Source organism: Bufo gargarizans, chromosome 2 (assembly GCF_014858855.1).
Source record: "Bufo gargarizans isolate SCDJY-AF-19 chromosome 2, ASM1485885v1, whole genome shotgun sequence".
Taxonomy (NCBI): Eukaryota; Metazoa; Chordata; class Amphibia; order Anura; family Bufonidae; genus Bufo; species Bufo gargarizans.
Window position 1 is genome coordinate 561,510,965 of NC_058081.1, and position 24,644 is coordinate 561,535,608.

The 24,644-nt window shown below is 46.2% G+C and overlaps 1 protein-coding gene across 1 annotated transcript in view; it reads right to left on the reverse strand.

Annotated features, from left to right (window-relative positions):
• Nucleotides 1–621: 621 nt before the first annotated feature.
• Nucleotides 622–24,644, reverse strand: part of LOC122926704 (immunoglobulin superfamily member 1-like) — a 96,918-nt gene continuing 72,895 nt past the window's right edge. The window contains exons 4-6 of the mRNA XM_044278173.1: nt 21,635–21,910; nt 1,554–1,832; nt 622–889 (exon numbers count right to left, since the gene is read on the reverse strand). Coding sequence (XP_044134108.1) covers nt 711–889; nt 1,554–1,832; nt 21,635–21,910 — 734 coding nt within the window. The 3' untranslated portion in view covers nt 622–710. The remainder of the gene's footprint in view (nt 890–1,553; nt 1,833–21,634; nt 21,911–24,644) is intronic.

The window sequence follows — 24,644 nt, forward strand, 5'->3', positions numbered from 1 at the left end:
ATTCCTGCAGTTCCTTTAATGTTGCTGTAGGCCTCTTGGTAGCCTCCCAGACCAGTTTTCTTCTCATCTTTTTATACATTTTGGAGGGATGTCCAGTTCTTGGTAATGTCACTGTTGTGCCATATTTTCTCCACTTTATGATGACTGTCTTTACTGTGTTCCATGGTATATCTAATGCCTTGGAAATTCTTTTGTACCCTTCTCCTGACTGATACCTTTTAAAAATGAGATCCCTCTGATGCTTTGGAAGCTCTCTGTGGACCATGGCTTTTGCTGTGGGATGCGACTAAGAAAATTTCAGGAAAGACCAACTAGAGCAGATTAACTTAATTTGGGGTTAATCAGAGGCACTTTAAATGATGGCAGGTGTATGCTGACTCCTATTTAACATGATTTTGAATGCGATTGCTTAATTCTGAACACAGCTACATCCCCAGTTATAAGAGAGTGTGCACACTTATGCAACCACATTATTTTAGTTGTTGTTGTTTTTCTTTTTTCCTCCACCTAAAATATTTCAGTTTGTTTTTCAATTGAGTGGTACAGTTTATAGGTAACATTAAAAGGTGGAAATAGTTCTGAAATGATTTATCTTTGTCTAGTTTTTTTACATCACAGAAACCTGACATTTTAACAGGGGTGTATAGACTTTTTATATCCACTGTATCTTTTAGCAGTTAAATTGAATCTTTTCTTGTGGCTCCTGTCTCTTATTCATCATCACTTGACCATACCACCTCTGTCCCTCTTTTATATTTGACCCTGTTAGGTGGCAAGTCAGGTTGTTTCTCATGTTTGTTTCCAAAATCTTTGAAGTGCAGTAATAGGATGATACCTATCAGCATAAGGATCAACGCCGAAAGAATATGTCGGATTAACATCCAGGATCCTGAAACAAGCAAACAAGAGCCATGTTACCGACTAGTAGGCTGTAGTGTTTATTACATTTTATCACCTGAAACGACTAAGGCCTCCTACACACGACCGTAGGTGTCCCGTTACCGTATTGCGGACCGCATCTGCGGATCCTCAATACACGGGCACCGTTCTGTGTGCATTTTGCATCACAGACGTGGACCCATTCACTTCAATGCGTCCACAAATCCGGAGATGCGGAATGGAAGCAGGGAAAGGAACCCTACGGAAGCACTATGGAGTGCTTCCGTGGGGTTTCGTCCTGTGCTTCCTTTCTGCAAAAAGATGTCCTATTTTTTTGAGGAACGGGCGGATTGCGGACCCATTAAAGTGAATGGGTCTGTGATCCGCTGCGGCTGCCCCTCGGTCGGTGTTCATGCATTGCGGCCTGCATTTTGAGGGCCGCAGCACGGCCACGGGGCTCACATGTTCATGTGCAGGAGGCCTAAGGAGGAGATCTTGGAAGCACATGTACTAAACTAAAGGGTTCTAACATTCAGAAAGCAAGCCAACCCTATCTAGGTCTTATTGGATTTTTACTTAGCTTTTTCCATATTCTATCTGTCTATCTATCCAGGGAAAGGGAAGGTAATTAAGTGAGACAGGAAGAATAAGAAATTATTTATTGTAACACTTACTGTTTGACTCAAGTTGTACAAAGCTTTGAAGTGAATCTGCATAATCATAGTCCACCTTTACCCGATACATACAATATTCTTTTGTGGTATACTTAGGTTTCGTAACAACAAATGTCACATTGATCCCTATGGCTGTAATCTCTTCAATGACTTTTCTCCCATCTAGTAGTGTGAAGAAGAACTCATTGTATTCAAGATTATCAGGTGCTCTGCAGTTGATTCTTAACTTAGAGCTGTCACTAGGAGCTTCTTCCCAGGTCATTAATGGAGCCGGTAGAGCTACAATTACATCAATAATCAGAAGTAAAGTTAGTTAATCAGAAAAATGTCTAGCAGGAGAAACTCATTAATATTCGACAAAGGTTCTTCTGTAAAAATGCCTCATTCTCCTACAATAATTAGTGTTGAGTGAGCATGCTCGGCCGAATACCTGTTCGGCTTGAGCATCGCTATGCTCGGCACATGGCGGTACTCGGCCTAGTACTGCATGTGCTTGAGCGCCATGCTCGAGTCTCCTCCCCGCATGTTTTGTGGCTGCTAAGCAGCCAATAAACATGCAGGTGAGTACTGCCATCACTATAATGCAACTAGCCATGTTGGCTACTGGCATTCCAGTGATTGGCTGGCCGGAACGGGTCATCGGGTGCTATATAGTACCCGATGACGTGGGTTCGGCTCATTGCGAGTCAGGGAGAGCTGCGCTTAGGACGGGACAGATAGTGTAGGGAGTTTGTGATTGCAATTTATTCAATTTTAAAATGTTTCAAAGACCCAAAAGTCCTTTTAAGGACGATTGTGTGTGGTGGCAGCAATTTTATCTTGCAAAGTAGTCTTCGATTTTAAGCGATTCTTTTTCTATAGAGGGTGTCTGCAGTGACTTGTGACATCTGTTCAGCAATACCTTCTGTGTGTCAGGGGCAGAGATAGGAAGAATATTATTGAAAACAATTATATTTTTTACATAATTTATCCATAATTTTCCTATAAACAGTCCCTGCAGCAAAAACAATTATATTCTTTCCAGAATTTATCCAGATTTTTCCTATAAAAGGTCCCTGCAGTGAATTGTCACATCTGTGCTGCAATACTGTCTGTGTGTCAGGCCCAGATATTGGGAAAAATATTAGTGACAACAAATATATATTTTCCATAATTTATCCACACTTTGCCTATAAACGGTGTCTGCAGTGAATTGTCACATCTGCGCTGCAATAGTAGTAAAATATAAGTCTTCTTTTGTGTCAAGTGTGCATATAACATTTAATATGAAGAAGGCGAGCATTAAGGGACGGGGAAGTGGCCGTGATGCTGAGGGTGCACGAAGAGGCCGTGGCCCTGGGCGCGTTGAAACTGTGCCTGCTGTCAGAGCACAAGAAAAACAATCATCCAAGTTACTTAGCTTTATGTCCCAGTTTGCAGGGCGGCGCAGGACAACACTCTTGAAGTCAGCCCAGTGCGAGCAGGTGGTCGGTTGGATTGCAGCAGATAGTGCTTCCCGTCAGTTAAGCACCACCCTGTCTTCCACCAAGTCCAGTCTCAGTAGCCAGGAGTCTGGTCCACACAATCCTCACCCTGATCCTCCTTTCTCCCACCATTTACAGTCTGGCCAAACAAGCAATCCCACACTCGGATATTCCGAGGACCTCTTTTTATCGCCATTAATTGATTTGGCCCTCTCGCCAAGCACGCTTGAAGAGGGACCTGAGATCTTGTGCCCCGATTGCCAACCTCTTGAGCATCCAGAGTCACAAGAACATGACGCTTGGGAACGGTAATTAGTGTTTAATGAGGTGGATGATGATGAGACACAGTTGCCAATAACTCAACCGCAATTACTGTCTCAAGAGTTTAAGGAAGAGGACGACACACAGTTGTCAATCACTGAGGTTGTGGTTAGGTCAACAAATCAGGAGGATCATCAGAGTGAGGAAGTGGAAGGGGAGGTGCTAGACGACAAGGTCACTGACCCAACCTGGGAAGATGGCAACAAGCCGAGCGAGGAGAGCAGTACAGAGGGGGAGGGATCTGCAACACTGCAACAGGCTGGAAGAGGCAGTGGGGTGGCAAAAGGTAGAAGGTGGGCACCACCGAACAGGCCCGCAACTGTTCCACGGAGCACCCCCTTGCGTAAATCTCCCTTGCCAAGGGTTAGGTGTTTGGCATCATGACGCTTTTTTTTAGGAAAGTGCGAATGACAAAAAGAATAGTAGTTTGCAACCTGTGCCACACCAAAATGAGCCGGGGCGTGGACACTAGCAACCTCACCACCATCAGCATGATCCGCCACATGGCATCAAAGCACCCTAAGAGTTGGGCTGAACATCTGGGTCCACAATCTGTGTCTGCGGGTCGCACCACTGCCTCCTCTTCCACTGTGTTTTGTGCTGGCCAATCCCCTGTCCAAGAGGCAGGCCTGGATGCCGTCTGCCCTGCACCTGGTCCTTCACAAGCACCATTGGCGACCACATCCACTTCTCTTTCCCAGCGTAGAGTCCAAATGTCATTACCCCAGGCATTTGAACGCAAGCGCAAATACCCAGCCACCCACCTACAGGCTGTAGCACTAAATGCGCAGCTTTCCAAATTACTGGCCCTGGAAATTTTGCCATTTAGGCTTGTGGACACTGAGGCGTTCCGCAGCCTGATGTCGGTGACCATCCCTCGTTATGCAGTTCCCAGCCGCCACTATTTTTCAAGGTGTGCCGTGCCAGCCTTACACCAACATGTGTCCCTTAACATCACACGTGCCCTGACCAATGCAGTTACTGGGAAGGTCCACATAACCACGGACAAGTGCTTTCGGCCAGGGACGCTACATTTCCATGACAGCACACTGGGTGAATGTTGTGGAGGTCGGGAGAGACTCGTACCCTGGGATGGCACAGGTGTTACCGACGCCAAGGATTGCGGGCCCCAATTCCATCAGGGTTTCCGCCACCACCTACGTTAGTGGCTCTAACCCCCACTTCTCCTCCTCCACTTCCACCTCCAAATTATCCTCGTGCAGCACCAGTCAGTCATCAGTCTGTAGCTGTGGCAGGGGATAGGAGACCAGACTGAGCTGTGGCTCTCGCCTCAACCTAGAACCAGGCATGGTTGTGTCTGATAATAGCCATAACTTGGTGCCGGCTTTGGAGCTGGGCAACCTTAGACTCATCCCATGCCTTGCCTATGTATTCAACCTTGTGGTTCAGCGGTTTCTAAAAACATACCCCAATTTTCCTGAACTACTGGTGAAGGTGCACCACGTATGTTCACATTTCCGCAAGTCACCGACAGCTTCAGCCGGTCTATCAATGCTGCAGCAGAACTTGAAATTGCCAGCTCACCGGCTGTTGTGCAACGCGAGCATGTGCTGGAACGCCACATTCCACATGTTGGCCAGGCTTTGTGAGCAGCAGTGGGCAGTTGTGAAATACCAGCTGCAACATGGTCATCGCCTTTCCAGTCAGCTTCTGCTATTCACAAGCGAGGAGTGGGCATGGATGTCTGACCTCTGAGGTTTTACACAACTTTGATGAATCAACACAAATGGTGAGCGACGATAATGCTATTATCAGCGTCACCATCCACTTGTGTGTCTTCTCAAAAAAAAGCTGCTCACAATTAAGGACAACGCTTTGCATGTGGAAGAGGTGGAAATAGGGGAAGACATTACACAGGTTGATGATAGCCAGACCACCCTCTGTCCGTCTTCTCAGCGCGAATTGGAGGCTGAAGAGGAGGAGGAGGAGGAACAGGAGACGGTTGCCTCAGCTACAGAGGGTAGTACCCATGGAAGTTTAATTCCATCTGTTCTGCGTGGGTGGGCAGAAGAGGAGGAAGAGGATGAGGAGATTGGGAGTGATCCTCCTGATGACAGCGAAATCTTGCCTGTTGGTACTCTGGCACACATGGCTGACTTCATGTTAGGCTGCCTTTCCCGCGACCCGCGCATTATACGCATTTTAAACAACACGGATTACTGGTTGTTCACTCTTCTCGACCCCTGCCACAAAGAGAACTTCTCATCTCTCATTCCTCTGGTGGAGAGGACGAGCAAAATGGTGCAATACCAGAAGATCCTTGTTGAATTTTTTTTCTAAATTTTACATCTGACAACGCTGGGGGCAGAGTCCGTACTTCCTTGGCCAACCAAAGGGGGGGAGACAAGGGGAACACACAGCAGTTCCAACAGAGGCAGGGCAACACTCTCTAAAGCCTGGGACAGTTTCATGACACCCCACCAGAACCCTCACCCTGATGTGCGGCCTACTGCCACAAGGAGAGAACATTTTTGGAAGATGGTGAAGGAGTACATAGCAGACCATGTCAGTTATGGGTGTCCAAGCTGGACACGTGGCACGAACTGGCGCTCTGTGCTTTGAGGTGCTGACCTGCCCTGCCACAAGCATTTTGTCTGAGCGTAAATTTAGTGCTGCTGGTGGCATTATAACAGATAAGCGTATACGCCTGTCAACTGAAAATGCTGACAGGTTGACTCAAATAAAAATGAACAAAGCCTGGATTGACCATGACTTCTCGACTCCACCAGAAGAATACTAATGAACATAAAGGCACTTTACATGTGTTGTTTATAATGTAGTTAATAGACTGTATTCCCATGCACCCCTTCCACCACAAATAAGGGTATATGGTTTCTCATCCTCCTCTTCCGTCATATCAACATGCATTGCTTATTCGTCACGTATATATGGCCTTCAAATATAATTTTTTTAGAGGGTCAGCTCACCTGCAGGCCCTCACATATAATTTTTTAGAGGGTCCGCTCACCAGCAGGACCTCACATCTAATTTTTTACAGGGTCCGCTTACCAGCAGGCCTGCAACTCAAATGTTTTACAGGGTCAGCTCACGTGCAGGCCCGCAACTCAATGTGAATAAGGCCCTCCTTTATGTGATATACAGGTTGTATCGCAGTGCCTCTTCCTTGTAATTTTTGGCAGCACTTGCACTTTATATACAAGTATATGTACAGGAAAAAATGTTTTCAATCAATTTTTCCTATGAAATTGATTTTTAACTTTGGTTTTGTGCGTAAAACCTTAAAAGATTGTGGGCCTGATGATCAGTTTAATGCCACACTGACAGAGTTTGGCTAAAAGACTGAGGCCACAGATTGTTGAGAAAGATGCAGATGGAAACAAATCTGTAGAGCTGTATAACGGTCACCTGCAGATTGTTGCAGCCATCAAAATCAAGTTGGGTTTGTTGGTTCCACCTCAGTTCACCAGCAGGACCGCAACTCAAATATTTTAAAGGGTCAGCTCACCTGCAGGCCCTCAGATAATTATACCTAATAGGTAATTTGCACGCATGCTGCCTTGCTTGGATGTGATAGCCGTAGCCGTTTCTCAGGCTTCTTCTCCGGAATCAAGCACTGATTCCCCATTACCAGTAGTTACAATGGTTTTGAGCTGACTGTTACATAGAAAGTTGATACGGAAGATATCCAAATGGATCGTGGATGTCACAGGGATGTGCGATTGGGCAGAAGTTATCTAGAGTCAACAAAGCGGCAGCAGGACCTCTCTTGCATAACATTTCCTCATCCAAAATACCACAGTGACATTGCCTGTAATTTTTTATTACTCATTCCAATAACAGGGAATCTTAAGAGTCCTGTATTGTTATTTATCGTCACTACCTCCCCGAGTCGGGAGTGTGCGATTTGCGCGCCACCCGCTTGCATTCCTTGGATGTGGCAGCCGTTTCTCAGGCTCCCTCTCCGGATTCAAACACTGTTTCCCCGTTACCCATAGTTTACAATGGTTTTGAGCTTACAATTACGAAAGTTTATAGGCCAGACATCCGGGTGGATCGTCGCTGTCACGGGGATGTGTCATCGGCCCCAGGTTAACTAGAGTCACCAAAGCGGCAGCAAGGCACCACCCATAATGTTTAAGATGGTCAGATCAGCAGGCCCTTGCTCCTAAATGTTTTTGAGGGTCACCAGCAGGCCAATCAATCATAATTTTTTATGAGTATGTATGATGCCCTCCTTTATGTGTAACTAAGGGTGTATCGGAGTGCCTCTTCCTTGTAATTTTTGGCAGCACTTGCACTTTATATACAAGTAAATATTCAGGAAAGAATGTTTTCTATAAATTTTTCCTCTAAAATCATTTTTTTCCCCTTTGGTTTTGTGCGTATTATTGTCATTATGCAAAAGTGGCGTACTATTCGGACAACATAGTTCCCAGCAGCAACCAGCAAGTCCAAAATCCATCCATACATCCTCCCCATGCGTTACAGAGCCATTTCAGTGGTGTTACCAACAATTTCAGAAATTTTCTTATGAACCAAGCACCCTCCCCTCTTCAGAGCAGGGGGTCAGGGCCGGCCTTTGGGGTGTGCGGGCTGTGCGGCCGCACAGGGCGCCATAGCAACAGGGGCGCCGGGCGGCCGACAGCCCGCAATGTAATATGGGCAGGCGAGGCGGCACTTATGTTTTCTCCCCCCCCCCCTCCTCCTATATTCAGCAGGGGGCGCCCGGCGCCCGTTGCGGTTTAAAAAAAAAAAAGTTGCTTATATAAGTTGGGGGCGGCTGGCGGCGCCCCTCATTCTGCGCCGCCTGAGTGGCTGAGGCTGAGCGCTTGCCGCTCTAGTCTAAAGAATCCTGCGCCTGTTAATGTAGCGTGGCCGAGCTCTGTTAGGTCCGCGGTACAGGAGCTTTTGTTTCCTGTACCCGGCCGGACTGACAGGAAGTGCTCACTTAGTGTGCACTTCCTGTCAGTCCGGCCGGGTACAGGAAACAAATGCTCCTGTACCGCGGACCTAACAGAGCTCGGCCACGCTACACTAGAGGTGGAGGTGGGAGTAGAAAGAGAGTGACAAGGGGGGAGGGGGGAGGAAAGAAAGAGAGTGACAAGGGGGGAGGAAAGAAAGAGAGTGGGGAGGGGGGAGGAAAGAAAGAGAGTGACATGGGGGGGGGGGGAAATAATGAGAGTGATGGGGGGGGGGGAATAATGAGAGTGATGGGGGGGGGGAAAATAATGAGAGTGATGGGGGGGGGGGAATAATGAGAGTGATGGGGGGGGAATAATGAGAGTGATGGGGGGGGGGGAATAATGAGAGTGATATGGGGGGGGGGAATAATGAGAGTGATGGGGGGGGGAAATAATGAGAGTGATGGGGGGGGAATAATGAGAGTGATGGGGGGGGAATAATGAGAGTGATGGGGGGGGAATAATGAGAGTGATGGGGGGGGGGAATAATGAGAGTGATATGGGGGGGGGAATAATGAGAGTGATGGGGGGGGGGGAAATAATGAGAGTGATGGGGGGGGGGAATAATGAGAGTGATGGGGGGGGAATAATGAGAGTGATGGGGGGGAAATAATGAGAGTGATGGGGGGGAAATAATGAGAGTGATGGGGGGGGAAATAATGAGAGTGATGGGGGGGGGAAATAATGAGCGTGACAAGGGAGGGCGGGGATAATGAGAGTGACAAGGGAAGGGGGGGGGGGAAAGAGTGACAAGAGAGGGAGGGGGGGGGGGGGAAGAGAGTGACAATGGAGTCCCCAGAGCCAGACTGCAGCCAGAGTCCAGATCATCTAATTGTCCTGGCGGTAAGTAGACAATGCAATATGTTTATTATTTAATTGTTTAGTTATTAATACTACATTGGAAACGAATTTTCTCAGCTGGACACCGGCCGACACTGCGCATGCGCTGGGAGCCTCACCAGCGGTTAGGGTAGGGAAAAAGCACTGGCCCGTACGTAATTTTTCCCTTCCCTAACCGCTGGTGAGGCTCCCGATGCATGCGCAGTGTCGGCCGGTGTTCAGCTGAGAACATCCATCCGATCACTGCGCCTGCGCATTGGCCCATAGTTTTTCCCTACCCTAACCGCCGGCGAGGCTCCTGGCGCATGCGCACTCTGCTGTGAAATTTCCCTAACCTGTCGTTGTGCGCCTGCGCGGCACACCTCCTCACGTCATGTCCGGTGCGACCGGAAGTGACGAGGGTAGGGAAATCTCACGAACTAGGGAAGTATAACATTACACCGGCCTTTGGGGTGTGAGGGCTGGTAACTACTTGGTTGGATAGTCAGCCAGCCTATGCCATGATGCCAGCAACAAGCAGTGTTTTTTTTTTTTTTGGGGGGGGGGGGGGGGCGCCACAAGGTTATCTCGCACAGGGCGCCTGAACACCTAAGGCCGGCCCTGCAGGGGGTACCTGGTTTAATGCTCGGGTTCTCCCATTGACTTCCATTATACTCGGGTGCTCGGTCGAGCACCCGAATATCACGAGGTGTTCGGCCCGAGCCCCCGAGCACTACGGTGCTCGATCAATACGAACAATAATGTCTCCTGTTGTCACTCAGAGTCCATCTCCTAACACACATGAAGCTGCCCAATGTGAATGGAGTTCAACATGGCAAATACTTCTGTTCGGCCTAAAGATGGAAATAAATATGTACACTGTTCAGGCTAGGTTGCAAGCTTATGAGGATTTTAGAAAAGACAGAAAGAGAATTTATGTGTATGGCCAGTCTACAGTCCCTGACAAAAGTCTTGTCGCTTCTCTATTTTGTAAAAACTCCTGCTATTAACCTGACTTCTAATTAATTAATTGGTGTTAGAAATAGCTCATATGAAAAGCTAAAGCCCTCCCAAATGATGTTTAACCACTTAAGGACCACAGGTTTATACCCCCCTAGTGACCAGGCCCTTTTTTACAAATCGGCACTCCACAACTTTAGCGGTTTATTGCTCGGTCATGCAACTTACCACCCAAATGAATTTTACCTCCTTTTCTTCTCACTAATGGAGCTTTCATTTGGTGGTATTTTATTGCCGCTGACATTTTTACTTTTTTTGTTATTAATCGAAATTTAACGATTTTTTTGCAAAAAAATGACATTTTTCACTTTCAGCTGTAAAATTTTGCAAAAAAAACGACATCCATATACATTTTTCGCCAAATTTATTGTTCTACATGTCTTTGATAAAAAAAAAATGTTTGGGCAAAAAAAAAATGGTTTGGGTAAAAGTTATAGCATTTGCAAACTATGGTACAAAAATGTGAATTTCCGCTTTTTGAAGCAGCTCTGACTTTCTGAGCACCTGTCATGTTTCCTGAGGTTCTACAATGCCCAAACAGTAGAAAACCCCCACAAATGACCCCATTTCGGAAAGTAGACACCCTAAGGTATTCGCTGATGGGCATAGTGAGTTCATAGAACTTTTTATTTTTTGTCACAAGTTAGCGGAAAATGATGATGATTTTTTATTTTATTTTTTTCTTACAAAGTCTCATATTCCACTAACTTGCGACAAAAAATAAAAAATTCTAAAACCTTGCCATGCCCCTCACGGAATACCTTGGGGTGTCTTCTTTCCAAAATGGGGTCACTTGTGGGGTAGTTATACTGCCCTGGCAATTTAGGGGCCCAAATGTGTGAGAAGAACTTTGCAATCAAAATGTGTAAAAAATGACCGGTGAAATCCAAAAGGTGCACTTTGGAATATGTGCCCCTTTGCCCACCTTGGCTGCAAAAAAGTGTCACACATCTGGTATCGCCGTACTCAGGAGAAGTTGGGGAATGTGTTTTGGGGTATCATTTTACATATACCCATGCTGGGTGAGAGAAATATCTTGGCAAAAGACAACTTTTCCCATTTTTTTATACAAAGTTGGCATTTGACCAAGATATTTTTGTCACCCAGCATGGGTATATGTAAAATGACACCCCAAAACACATTCCCCAACTTCTCCTGAGTACGGCGATACCAGATGTGTCACACTTTTTTGCTGCCAAGGTGGGCAAAGGGGCACATATTCCAAAGTGCACCTTTCGGATTTTGCAGGGCATTTTTTACACATTTTGATTGCAAAGTTCTTCTCACACATTTGGGCCCCTAAATTGCCAGGGCAGTATAACTACGCCACAAGTGACCCCATTTTGGAAAGAAGACACCCCAAGGTATTCCGTGAGGGGCATGGCGAGTTCCTAGAATTTTTTATTTTTTGTCGCAAGTTAGTGGAATATGAGACTTTGTAAGGAAAAAAGAAAAAAAAAGAAAAATCATCATTTTCCGCTAACTTGTGACAAAAAATAAAAAATTCTAGGAACTCGCCGTGCCCCTCACGGAATACCTTGGGGTGTCTTATTTCCAAAATGGGGTCACTTGTGGCGCAGTTATACTGCCCTGGCAATTTAGGGGCCCAAATGTGTAAGAAGTACCTTGCAATCAAAATCTGTAAAAAATGGCCGGTGAAATCCGAAAGGTGCACTTTGCAATATGTGCCCCTTTGCCCACCTTGGCAGCAAAAAAGTGTCACACATGTGGTATCGCCGTACTCAGGAGAAGTTGGGGAATGTGTTTTGGGGTGTCATTTTACATATACCCATGCTGGGTGAGAAATATCTTGGCAAAAGACAACTTTTCCCATTTTTTTATACAAAGTTGGCATTTGACCAAGATATTTTTCTCACCCAGCATGGGTATATGTAAAATGACATGCCAAAACACATTCCCCAACTTCTCCTGAGTACGGCGATACCACATGTGTGACACTTTTTTGCAGCCTAGATGCGCAAAGGGGCCCAAATTCATTTTAGGAGGGCATTTTTAGACATTTGGATCCCAGACTTCTTCTCACACTTTCGGGCCCCTAAAAAGCCAGGGCAGTATAAATACCCCACATGTGACCCCACTTTGGAAAGAAGACACCCCAAGGTATTCAATGAGGGGCCTGGCGAGTTCCTAGAATTTTTATTTTTTTTGCATAAGTTAGCGGATATTGATTTTTTTTTGTTTTTTTCCTCACAAAGTCTCACTTTCCGCTAACTTAGGACAAAAATTTCAATCTTTCATGGACTCAATATGCCCCTCACGGAATACCTTGGGGTGTCTTCTTTCCGAAATGGGGTCACATGTGGGGTATTTATACTGCCCTGGCTTTTTAGGGGCCCTAAAGCGTGAGAAGAAGTCTGGAATATAAATGTCTAAAAATGTTTACGCATTTGGATTCCGTGAGGGGTATGGTGCGTCCATGTGAGATTTTATTTTTTGACACAAGTTAGTGGAATATGAGACTTTGTAAGAAAAAACAAAAACAAACAAAAAATTTCCGCTAACTTGTGCCAAAAAAAATGTCTGAATGGAGCCTTACCAGGGGGGGGGGGGGGTGATCAATGACAGCAGGGTGATCAATGACAGGGGGGTGATCACCCATATAGACTCCCTGATCACCCCCCTGTCACTGATCACCCCCCCTGTAAGGCTCCATTCAGACATCCGCATGATTTTTTACGGATCCATGGATACATGGATCGGATCCACAAAACGCATGCGGACGTCTGAATGGAGCCTTACAGGGGGGTTATCAATGACAGGGGGTGATCAGGGTGATCACCCCCCTGTCACTGATCACCCCCCCTGTAAAGCTCCATTCAGACATCCGCATGATTTTTTACGGATCCATGGATACATGTATCGGATCCACAGAACGCATGCGGACGTCTGAATGGAGCCTTACAGGGGGGTTATCAATGACAGGGGGTGATCAGGGTAATCAGGGTGATCACCCCCCTGTCACTGATCACCCCCCCTGTAAGGCTCCATTCAGACATCCGCATGATTTTTTACGGATCCATGGATACATGTATCGGATCCACAAAACGCATGCGGACGTCTGAATGGAGCCTTACAGGGGGGTTATCAATGACAGGGGGTGATCAGGGTAATCAGGGTGATCACCCCCCTGTCACTGATCACCCCCCCTGTAAAGCTCCATTCAGACATCCGCATGATTTTTTACGGATCCATGGATACATGTATCGGATCCACAGAACGCATGCGGACGTCTGAATGGAGCCTTACAGGGGGGTTATCAATGACAGGGGGTGATCAGGGTAATCAGGGTGATCACCCCCCTGTCACTGATCACCCCCCCTGTAAGGCTCCATTCAGACATCCGCATGATTTTTTACGGATCCATGGATACATGGATCGGATCCACAAAACGCATGCGGACGTCTGAATGGAGCCTTACAGGGGGGTTATCAATGACAGGGGGTGATCAGGGTAATCAGGGTGATCACCCCCCTGTCACTGATCACCCCCCCTGTAAGGCTCCATTCAGACATCCGCATGTGTTTTGTGGATCCGATCCATGTATCCATGGATCCGTAAAAAATCATGCGGATGTCTGAATGGAGCCTTACAGGGGGGGTGATCAATGACAGGGGGTGATCAGGGAGTGTATATGGGTGATCACCCGCCTGTCATTGATCACCCCCCTGTCATTGATCACCCCTCTGTAAGGCTCCATTCAGACATCCGCATGATTTTTTACGGATCCATGGATACATGGATCGGATCCACAAAACGCATGCTGACGTCTGAATGGAGCCTTACAGGGGGGTTATCAATGACAGGGGGTGATCAGGGTAATCAGGGTAGTCACCCCCCTGTCACTGATCACCCCCCCTGTAAGGCTCCATTCAGACATCCGCATGATTTTTTACGGATCCATGGATACATGGATCGGATCCACAAAACGCATGCTGACGTCTGAATGGAGCCTTACAGGGGGGTTATCAATGACAGGGGGTGATCAGGGTAATCACCCCCCTGTCACTGATCACCCCCCCTGTAAGGCTCCATTCAGACATCCGCATGATTTTTTACGGATCCATGGATCGGATCCACAAAACGCATGCGGACGTCTGAATGGAGCCTTACAGGGGGGTTATCAATGACAGGGGGGTGATCAGGGAGTGTATATGGGTGATCACCCGCCTGTCATTGATCACCCCCTGTAAGGCTCCATTCAGACGTCCGCATGTGTTTTGCGGATCCGATCCATGTATCCATGGATCCGTAAAAATCATGCGGACGTCTGAATGGAGCCTTACAGGGAAGTGATCAATGACAGGGGGTGATCAGGGAGTGTATATGGGTGATCACCCGCCTGTCATTGATCACCCCCCTGTAAGGCTCCATTCAGACGTCCGTATGCTTTTTGCGGATCCGATCCATGTATCCGTGGATCCGTAAAAATCATACGGACGTCTGAACGGAGCCTGACAGGGGGGGTGATCAATGACAGGGGGGTGATCAGGGAGTTTATATGGGGTGATCAGGGGTTTATAAGGGGTTAATAAGTGACGGGGGGGGGGGTGTAGTGTAGTGTTTGGTGCGACTGTACTGACCTACCTGAGTCCTCTGGTGGTCGATCCTAACAAAAGGGACCACCAGAGGACCAGGTAGGAGGTATATTAGACGCTGTTATGAAAACAGCGTCTAATATACCTGTTAGGGGTTAAAAAATTCGGATCTCCAGCCTGCCAGCGAGCGATCGCCGCTGGCAGGCTGGAGATCCACTCGCTTACCTTCCGTTCCTGTGAGCGCGCGCGCCTGTGTGCGCGCGTTCACAGGAAATCTCGGCTCACGCGAGATGACGCCAATCGGCGTTAGTGTGACCTGGCAGCGCCGCAGCATTGACGCCTTTCGGCGTTAGCGAGACGGGAGGAGGTTAATGCACTGAATTAAATCTTTTTTCAGTGAAACTAATTTATCATTTAATCAAGACAGAAAGGTCAAATTTTGGCAAGACAAAAGTTTTGTCGCCTATACAGAGATTGAACAACTTTACTGCAAATCCAAAAATATGTCAGCAAATTAAGTAGTGGTGCTGTGAGATCCAAATTGAATATCTTGTATGACTTCCATCAGCTTGAAGGACAGCATCCATGCGGTTTGGCAAGGATTCATACAATTTATTGATGAAGTCACCAGAAATAGCAAAGAAAACAGTCTTGCATGCCTCCCAGAGTTCATCAATATTCTTTGGTTTCGTCTTCCATGCTTCCACTTTCATCCTACACCACATATGCTCAATGATGTTCATGTCTGGTGACTGGGCTGGCCAATCCTGGAGCATCTTGATCTTCTTCGCCTTAAGGAACTTTGATGTGGAGATGGAAGTATGCGATGGAACACCATCCTGCTGCAGAATTTGGCCTTTTTTATGGTTGGGAATATAAGAGGTAGCTAAGATTTCTTGGTATTTTAGACTATTGATGTTGCCTTCCACCCTGCAGATCCCTCGCACACCCCCATACTGGATGTAACCCCAGACCATGATTTTGCCTCCACCAGACTTCACTGTTTTCTGGGTAAATCTCGGCTCCATGCGGGTTCCAGTAGGTCTCCTGCAATATTTGCGGCGACTGTGGTGTAATTCAACAGAAAATTCATCTGAAAAATCCACCTTCTGCCACTTTTCCAGCATCCATCCTTTTAGCAGGCTGTGGCCCTTGGCAAATGCCACACGTTTTTTCAATTATTGTTTAGTGCTGGCTTATGGGAACTGATTCGACCATGGAGGACATTGAGACAGAATCCGACAAACTGTTCTGGTTGACACAGGGACTTCAGATGACCAGGTCTCATGGAGCTCTGCTGCAGTGGAAAATGGTCTGGCCTTGGATTTTCGATCCAACAAACGGTCCTCTCGAGCAGTTGTCTTGCGGGGTCGGCCTGACCTGGCCTTGTCCAAAACGTCTCCAGTCTCTTCAAATATTTTTTTTTATCCTCTGAACTTGACGCTGAGACACATTGAAGGTGTCTGCCACATCAGCAGTGGATCTGGTCTTCAGCCTCTTGATAATCAACACTTTAGTCTCCGGGTGAATCTTAGGCAGGTTTGCAGAGGTCTAATTGCTGTTGATGTGAAGGTCTAGTGTACTGGGGTTCTTTTTATACACACCTGAGACCTAATTGATCCATTATTAGTCACAGGTGAAGCTCATATAACAAGGGGACAACACTTATGTCTTGGCAAAAATTGACTCAATGGGCTTTACCAAGCTGTGACTATTAGAATACTTTTTGTCAGTTTCGTTTGGCACTGAAATATTATTACAAAAGCTGTTGGGATTAAAATGACCCATTTCTTGTAATAAAATCTTGATTAGAAATATATTTTAGCGGCACTTCAGGTCAATTTGTACACAAGCGACAAGACTTTTGTCAGGGACTGTAATTATCATGGTCATAGACATGAAGTCAAATAGGAGGGGGGCAGAACAGGAGGGCTTACGTGTATGTTGGGAGGACACATGCTTGAACTAGGGGAAGGAATGTAGATATGTACACAAAAGTTGGTAATGCCCATATATCTTGTGGTTTTGTATATCCAGTAAGACCATCAACCTCCTCCCCCCCACCCCTGAGAAAATTCTATAGAGGCTGATGTGTGGGTTAAAGATTTAATGTGTAAGAAAGGGAGAGCAGGCTGAGGAAGACCAGGAATGGCCTCTCTAAAAATGTCTGAGACTATTGATAACTGATATATGCATAGTTTACACACACACACACACACACACATATATATATATATATATATATATATATATTCTAATTAATATATATATATAAAGAAAAGTGTGGCAGCACCAATTCACTAAAAACGTAGGGGTTGCTATGTCCAGAAATTTGTGAAATGAGTGGTCAAATTTAAAACTTAGCATTTAATGAACGTAAATTAGAAAATAGGTCCCATGATATTAGATAACATATAAATACGGTAAATAAATATGGAGCAGCGCGGCAGTTTATCACACAGGATCTGATGGTGCACAAGGTGGAATCATGCAATTAAGTGATGCTCGGCGGCACCAAAAAATATAGTCAGGTGGTCCTACCGCTTCGATGTGGCGCTCCAGAGACAACGAATCACTAGCCGGTGTTGATTGATGAGCACACCGTTGCTAGCGACAACTGTATACTGCAGGGTGGTCTGTAGTGCTGGCTGACCCTAGTGATGCCCTAGAGCCCTACAATGGCCTATGTGACCGGATGGCGGAGACCGCCACCAGCCACCTACAGGAACCTCACCCTGGAATTAGTGCGCCCTGTTTGGCCCTTGCTTACCTGGTCCCTACACGCATGTTTCGCTAGGGGATGAGTAACAAGCTCATCAGGGGAAAAGCCGGGAGCTTGGGCTAGGTCTGTGCACGGAGGGCTGACAATGGTGTCAAGCATGCGTCCTGCACAGAGAGAAAAAATCACACCTTGATCCGGATATGGATCAGTGTGGTATAGGGGAAAAGGGAATTAAGATGAGAAACCCTTCTCCTAATAACCAGTTCAGGCGCATAGGTTGATGTAACCTGGGTAGCACATGGAGACCGCTACCTTTTAAAGATGGAACCAGCCCCAGAATGAGGCTTGGTTAGAACGCTCCTCCCTCAATCGACGACAGCGGCACAGGCTTGCGCATGCGCGGAGCGGTGGAACGCATGGAGAGGGGGAGGAACGTAGGCGGACGTGAGTGGTAAGGATGACGTCACCACGTCCAGTCTCACTGATGCACGCGAGACAACGCGACGGTTGCCAAGCAATCGGGACGCTGAATCCAGACACCGTCGGACCGCACGGCTACAGATATGCAGCGGTGCTAGTTATACAAATGGTATTTTGGCACAGATTATAATAATACTAGAATCTGGAATATGTTGGCCCAATAGTTAGACACAAGGAAAAGAGGAGAAGGGATGATGGTAATGAAAGGGAAGGGAAGAGAGGGGGAAAGTGGGACAAGGACAAACGTGGATTAAAGATAATGCATACAGATACCAATTAGCTAAATGAAGCAGCTGTAGTTGAGCTGTTCATTGAGTCCCGTGGGTGAGACTGTACCGAGCGTATAAATCCAGCGAGATTCCCTCTGGAGTAACACACGGTCCCAGTCTCCACCGCGGGTTGGTTGCAGGACTTTCTCAATTCCAATTGCCCTGAGGCAAATTGGATTTCCTTGGTGATGCTCTTGAACATGCCTTGATACTGCTGTATCTCTATTATTCGCGATGTCGCCAAGATGCTCACCAAGGCGTCTTCGTAGCTCACGCCTAGTCTTCCCCACGTATTCCAATCCGCAATCGCAGGTGATTTTGTAGATAACACCTTGCGTCTTGCAATTAATAAAATCTTTAATGGGGAACGTTTTTGACAGATTAGAGCTGAAGAAGGTTTTGCCAGTTTGCATAAGGCCACAGGCTACACAGCCACTACACCTGAAGCAGCCTGTGGGCCTACGGTCGAGCCACGTGCCCTGTCTAGGCACTGGAGTAAAGTGGCTGTGTACAAGGAGATCTTTCAGGTTGCTACCCCTTCTGAACGTTATCTGGGGGTAGTCATGTATGGCTTCCTTAATTTCTGGATCCATCATTAAGATAGGCCAGTGTTTCCTTAGGATCCCTCGTATCTTATCTGCACAGCCATCAAAAGTGCCCAGCATACGGATCTTCTGGTCCTGGGGAGTTCGCACTCTGGGCACCAGGAGGTCCGATCGGGCCTCCTGGTGCCAAGAGTGCGAACTCCCCGGGACCAGAAGATCCGTATGCTGGGCACTTTTGATGGCTGTGCAGATAAGATACGAGGGATCCTAAGGAAACACTGGCCTATCTTAATGATGGATCCAGAAATTAAGGAAGCCATACATGACTACCCCCAGATAACGTTCAGAAGGGGTAGCAACCTGAAAGATCTCCTTGTACACAGCCAATTTACTCCAGTGCCTAGACAGGGCACGTGGCTCGACCGTAGGCCCACAGGCTGCTTCAGGTGTAGTGGCTGTGTAGCCTGTGGCCTTATGCAAACTGGCAAAACCTTCTTCAGCTCTAATCTGTCAAAAACGTTCCCCATTAAAGATTTTATTAATTGCAAGACGCAAGGTGTTATCTACAAAATCACCTGCGATTGCGGATTGGAATACGTGGGGAAGACTAGGCGTGAGCTACGAAGACGCCTTGGTGAGCATCTTGGCGACATCGCGAATAATAGAGATACAGCAGTATCAAGGCATGTTCAAGAGCATCACCAAGGAAATCCAATTTGCCTCAGGGCAATTGGAATTGAGAAAGTCCTGCAACCAACCCGCAGTGGAGACTGGGACCGTGTGTTACTCCAGAGGGAATCTCGCTGGATTTATACGCTCGGTACAGTCTCACCCACGGGACTCAATGAACAGCTCAACTACAGCTGCTTCATTTAGCTAATTGGTATCTGTATGCATTATCTTTAATCCACGTTTGTCCTTGTCCCACTTTCCCCCTCTCTTCCCTTCCCTTTCATTACCATCATCTCTTCTCCTCTTTTCCTTGTGTCTAACTATTGGGCCAACATATTCCAGATTCTAGTATTATTATAATCTGTGCCAAAATACCATTTGTATAACTAGCACCGCTGCATATCTGTAGCCGTGCGGTCCGACGGTGTCTGGATTCAGCGTCCCGATTGCTTGGCAACCGTCGCGTTGTCTCGCGTGCATCAGTGAGACTGGACGTGGTGACGTCATCCTTACCACTCACGTCCGCCTACGTTCCTCCCCCTCTCCATGCGTTCCACCGCTCCGCGCATGCGCAAGCCTGTGCCGCTGTCGTCGATTGAGGGAGGAGCGTTCTAACCAAGCCTCATTCTGGGGCTGGTTCCATCTTTAAAAGGTAGCGGTCTCCATGTGCTACCCAGGTTACATCAACCTATGCGCCTGAACTGGTTATTAGGAGAAGGGTTTCTCATCTTAATTCCCTTTTCCCCTATACCACACTGATCCATATCCGGATCAAGGTGTGATTTTTTCTCTCTGTGCAGGACGCATGCTTGACACCATTGTCAGCCCTCCGTGCACAGACCTAGCCCAAGCTCCCGGCTTTTCCCCTGATGAGCTTGTTACTCATCCCCTAGCGAAACATGCGTGTAGGGACCAGGTAAGCAAGGGCCAAACAGGGCGCACTAATTCCAGGGTGAGGTTCCTGTAGGTGGCTGGTGGCGGTCTCCGCCATCCGGTCACATAGGCCATTGTAGGGCTCTAGGGCATCACTAGGGTCAGCCAGCACTACAGACCACCCTGCAGTATACAGTTGTCGCTAGCAACGGTGTGCTCATCAATCAACACCGGCTAGTGATTCGTTGTCTCTGGAGCGCCACATCGAAGCGGTAGGACCACCTGACTATATTTTTTGGTGCCGCCGAGCATCACTTAATTGCATGATTCCACCTTGTGCACCATCAGATCCTGTGTGATAAACTGCCGCGCTGCTCCATAATTATTTATTTATATGTTATCTAATATCATGGGACCTATTTTCTAATTTACGTTCATTAAATGCTAAGTTTTAAATTTGACCACTCATTTCACAAATTTCTGTTTGAATTTAGGTGGTCACTCAACATTATCTAATTGTCATTTTGTTGCTATGTCCAGGGTGGATGTGCTGCTCTGGCAGCCATTTTCTGTGTGGTCATGGTTTTACATAAATGTGCTTTATTGGAATTTGCATCCATTTCACACCTAGTGTTCAAATTATGTTATGCATTGTATTGTGTACATGCAGCAGGACCTTTTGTTCACCTAACCCTCCTATGAAGGTCCTTGAGACAAAGCAATAACAGGGCCAGTGTATGCAAGTGCAGAGTGTACTAGGGTAAAAAGAACTGGAGTCTACTTGGCCTTCAACTATTCCCTCCAGCATTCTGGGAACAGTACTGCAGTAGTGTCTTAGAGGGGAAGATGGCCGCACAAACCAGAGTGGTAATATAGAGGTGGTACTTTCCACTCTTCCGAGCAGTAACCCAGAAGAATTGATAACCTTATAATGGAGGCCTCAGTGGTAGCAAAAGACAATGTGAGCCCAGAAACAGAGGGAAAGTTGGCCATGCTCCAAAAATAATCAATAGCATAAACAAGGGCAATTGAGATATAAGTGGCACAGAGAGAAAGAGACTATTACTCTGCTGTGCATTTGGTTACATATAAATATATTGCGCTTGCTGCACAGTTTACTGTGTTCTGCATATTCTACAGTAAAGAAACAGTTGATAGCAACTATTGAGTTTGTCCTACTGTATATAATACACATGTTTCTGAAATGAGAATCAGTGATTGGGATGGTCAGTTTGGCCAACTCTAGGCATCATGCAGTAGCCTGCGGTGCTTCTACAGGTTCATGAGTAGTACCAGTTAAAGTAGTAGTAATATTTTCTTTGTCATACATTAGATTTAGGAAGACTTATAAAGGCTCATAAAAATGCAATTTTGGCAAAGTATTTTGTTTTAATTTACCTAGTACTGATATCTTCATAGGATTGCTTCTCATGGATCGCATGCCGCTGGTTCCGCTTTTGTAGATGCATGAGTAGTATCCCATATCGCTGTTTTTAGCATTGCTTATCACATAAGAAAGCTGGTTTCCACTAGAGCTGTTTTTGACAATCACATTATTTTTGAGTAAAGAAAATTCAACATTGGAATAGTGTGTACTACAAGTGATTGTGATGGTTGCTCCTGGCTGGACAACTCTTTGTGGACTGATGTTAATATCTGGTCTTGGGAACGTATCTGTGAAAATAAAAACAGAATACAAAACTAATATCACTGAGATGTAATTTGTTTTCCCTTCACCTGCAGCAAAGATTGTGTGTGATGTAAACCCTGTTATATTTAAATTGCCCATGGCAGAGTGGACTGTTGGTACTCTGTTGGCACAAGCCCTGCCAATTCCCAGAAAATACACCTAATTTAGTGAGTGCTGATACACTAAAAAAGTGCCATTGCCTCTCTTGTTCCCAGTGATCTTCACGATGACAGCTGCAGGAATAGTGATGCTGGTTTTAACTAGACCCAGCAGAACCCTAACAATAATAATTGTCAATGCAACAGCTGATTTCTCCTGAAATTGATGCAACCATCACACTCAGCCAAACAAACTGCCTCTCACCAACCAGCACTTTTCTACTTACCCTAATTTGGGTATGTCAAATACCAACATTAAAGGGGTTATCCAGGAATTTGATATTGATGACCTATGCTCAGAATGAGTCGTCATTAGGGATGAGCGAACTCGAACTGTATAGTTCGGGTTCGTACCGAATTTTGGGGTGTCCGTGACACGGACCCGAACCCGGACATTTTCGTAAAAGTCCGGGTTCGGGTTCGGTGTTCGTCGCTTTCTTGGCGCTTTTGTGACGCTTTCTTGGCGCTTTTTGAAAGGCTGCAAAGCAGCCAATCAACAAGCGTCATACTACTTGCCCCAAGAGGCCAGTCACAGCCATGCCTACTATTGGCATGGCTGTGATTGGCCAGAGCACCATGTGACCCAGCCTCTATTTAAGCTGGAGTCACATAGCGCCGCCCGTCACTCTGCTCTGATTAGCGTAGGGAGAGGTTGCAGCTGCGACAGTAGGGCGAGATTAGGCAGATTAACTCCTCCAAAGGACTTGATTAACTGATCGATCTGCAGCTGTGGATCATTGAGCTGCTGATCCTCAATTGCTCACTGTTTTTAGGCTGCCCAGACCGTTTGTCAGTCACATTTTTATGGGGTGATCGGCGGCCATTTTGTGTCTTGTGCGGTGCTGCGACCAAGTGCATCCAAGCTGCGACCAAGTGCATTTAACCCTCAATGGTGTGGTTGTTTTTTGGCTAAAGCCTACATCAGGGTGAAGCTGTCACACCAAGTGCATTTAACCAGCAATAGTCTGTTCATTTTTTGGCCATATACTAAATCAGGGGCAAGCTGCGCCTGTCACCAAGTGCATTTAACCCTCAATGGTGTGGTTGTTTTTTGGCTAAAGCCTACATCAGGGTGAAGCTGTCACACCAAGTGCATTTAACCAGCAATAGTCTGTTCATTTTTTGTCCATATACTAAATCAGGGGCAAGCTGCGCCTGTCACCAAGTGCATTTAACCCTCAATGGTGTGGTTGTTTTTTGGCTAAAGCCTACATCAGGGTGAAGCTGTCACACCAAGTGCATTTAACCAGCAATAGTCTGTTCATTTTTTGGCCATATACTACATCAGGGGCAAGCTGCGCCCGTCACCAAGTGCATTTAACCCTCAGTAGTGTGGTTGGTCAAGCTGTGACACCAAGTGCATTTAACCAGCAATAGTCTGTTCATTTTTTGGCCATATACTACATCAGGGGCAAGCTGCGCCCGTCACCAAGTGCATTTAACCAGCAATAGTGTGGTTATTTTTTGGCCATATCCCAGTCTAATTCTGTCACTAAATCCATACCGGTCACCCAGCGCCTAAATACTAGGCCTCAAATTTATATCCCGCTAAATCTCTCGTTACCGCTGTCCTGTTGTGGCTGGGAAAGTTATTTAGTGTCCGTCAAAGCACATTTTTTGTTCTGGGTTGAAGTACAATTCCCAATTTAGCAATTTCATAATTTAGTGGTTCCTGCTATATCAGAGCTATTTGAAATCTATCCCTAAAAGGGTATATAATATTCAAGGTGCACATAGGGTCATTCAGAATAACTTCACACACACCCGCTACTGTGCATTTCCAAGTCTAATTCTGTCACTAAACCCATACCTGTCACCCAGCGCCTAAATACTAGGCCTCAAATTTATATCCCGCTAAATCTCTCGTTACCGCTGTCCTGTTGTGGCTGGGAAAGTTATTTAGTGTCCGTCAAAGCACATTTTTGTTCTGGGTTGAAATACAATTCCCAATTTAGCAATTTCATAATTTAGTGGTTTCTGCTATATCAGAGCTATTTGAAATCTATCCCTAAAAGGGTATATAATATTCAAGGTGCACATTGGGTCATTCAGAATAACTTCACACACACCCGCTACTGTGTATTTCCAAGTCTAATTCTGTCACTAAACCCATACCTGTCACCCAGCGCCTAAATACTAGGCCTCAAATTTATATCCTGCTAAATCTCTCGTTACCGCTGTACTGTTGTAGCTGGGCAAGATTATTTAGTGTCCGTCAAAGCACATTTTTGTTCTGGGTTGAAATACAATTCCCAATTTAGCAATTTCATAATTTAGTGGTTTCTGCTATATCAGAGCTATTTGAAATCTATCCCTAAAAGGGTATATAATATTCAAGGTGCACATTGGGTCATTCAGAATAACTTCACACACACCCGCTACTGTGTATTTCCAAGTCTAATTCTGTCACTAAACCCATACCTGTCACCCAGCGCCTAAATACTAGGCCTCAAATTTATATCCTGCTAAATCTCTCGTTACCGCTGTACTGTTGTGCTGGGCAAGTTATTTAGTGTCCGTCAAAGCACATTTTTTGTTCTGGGTTGAAATACAATTCCCA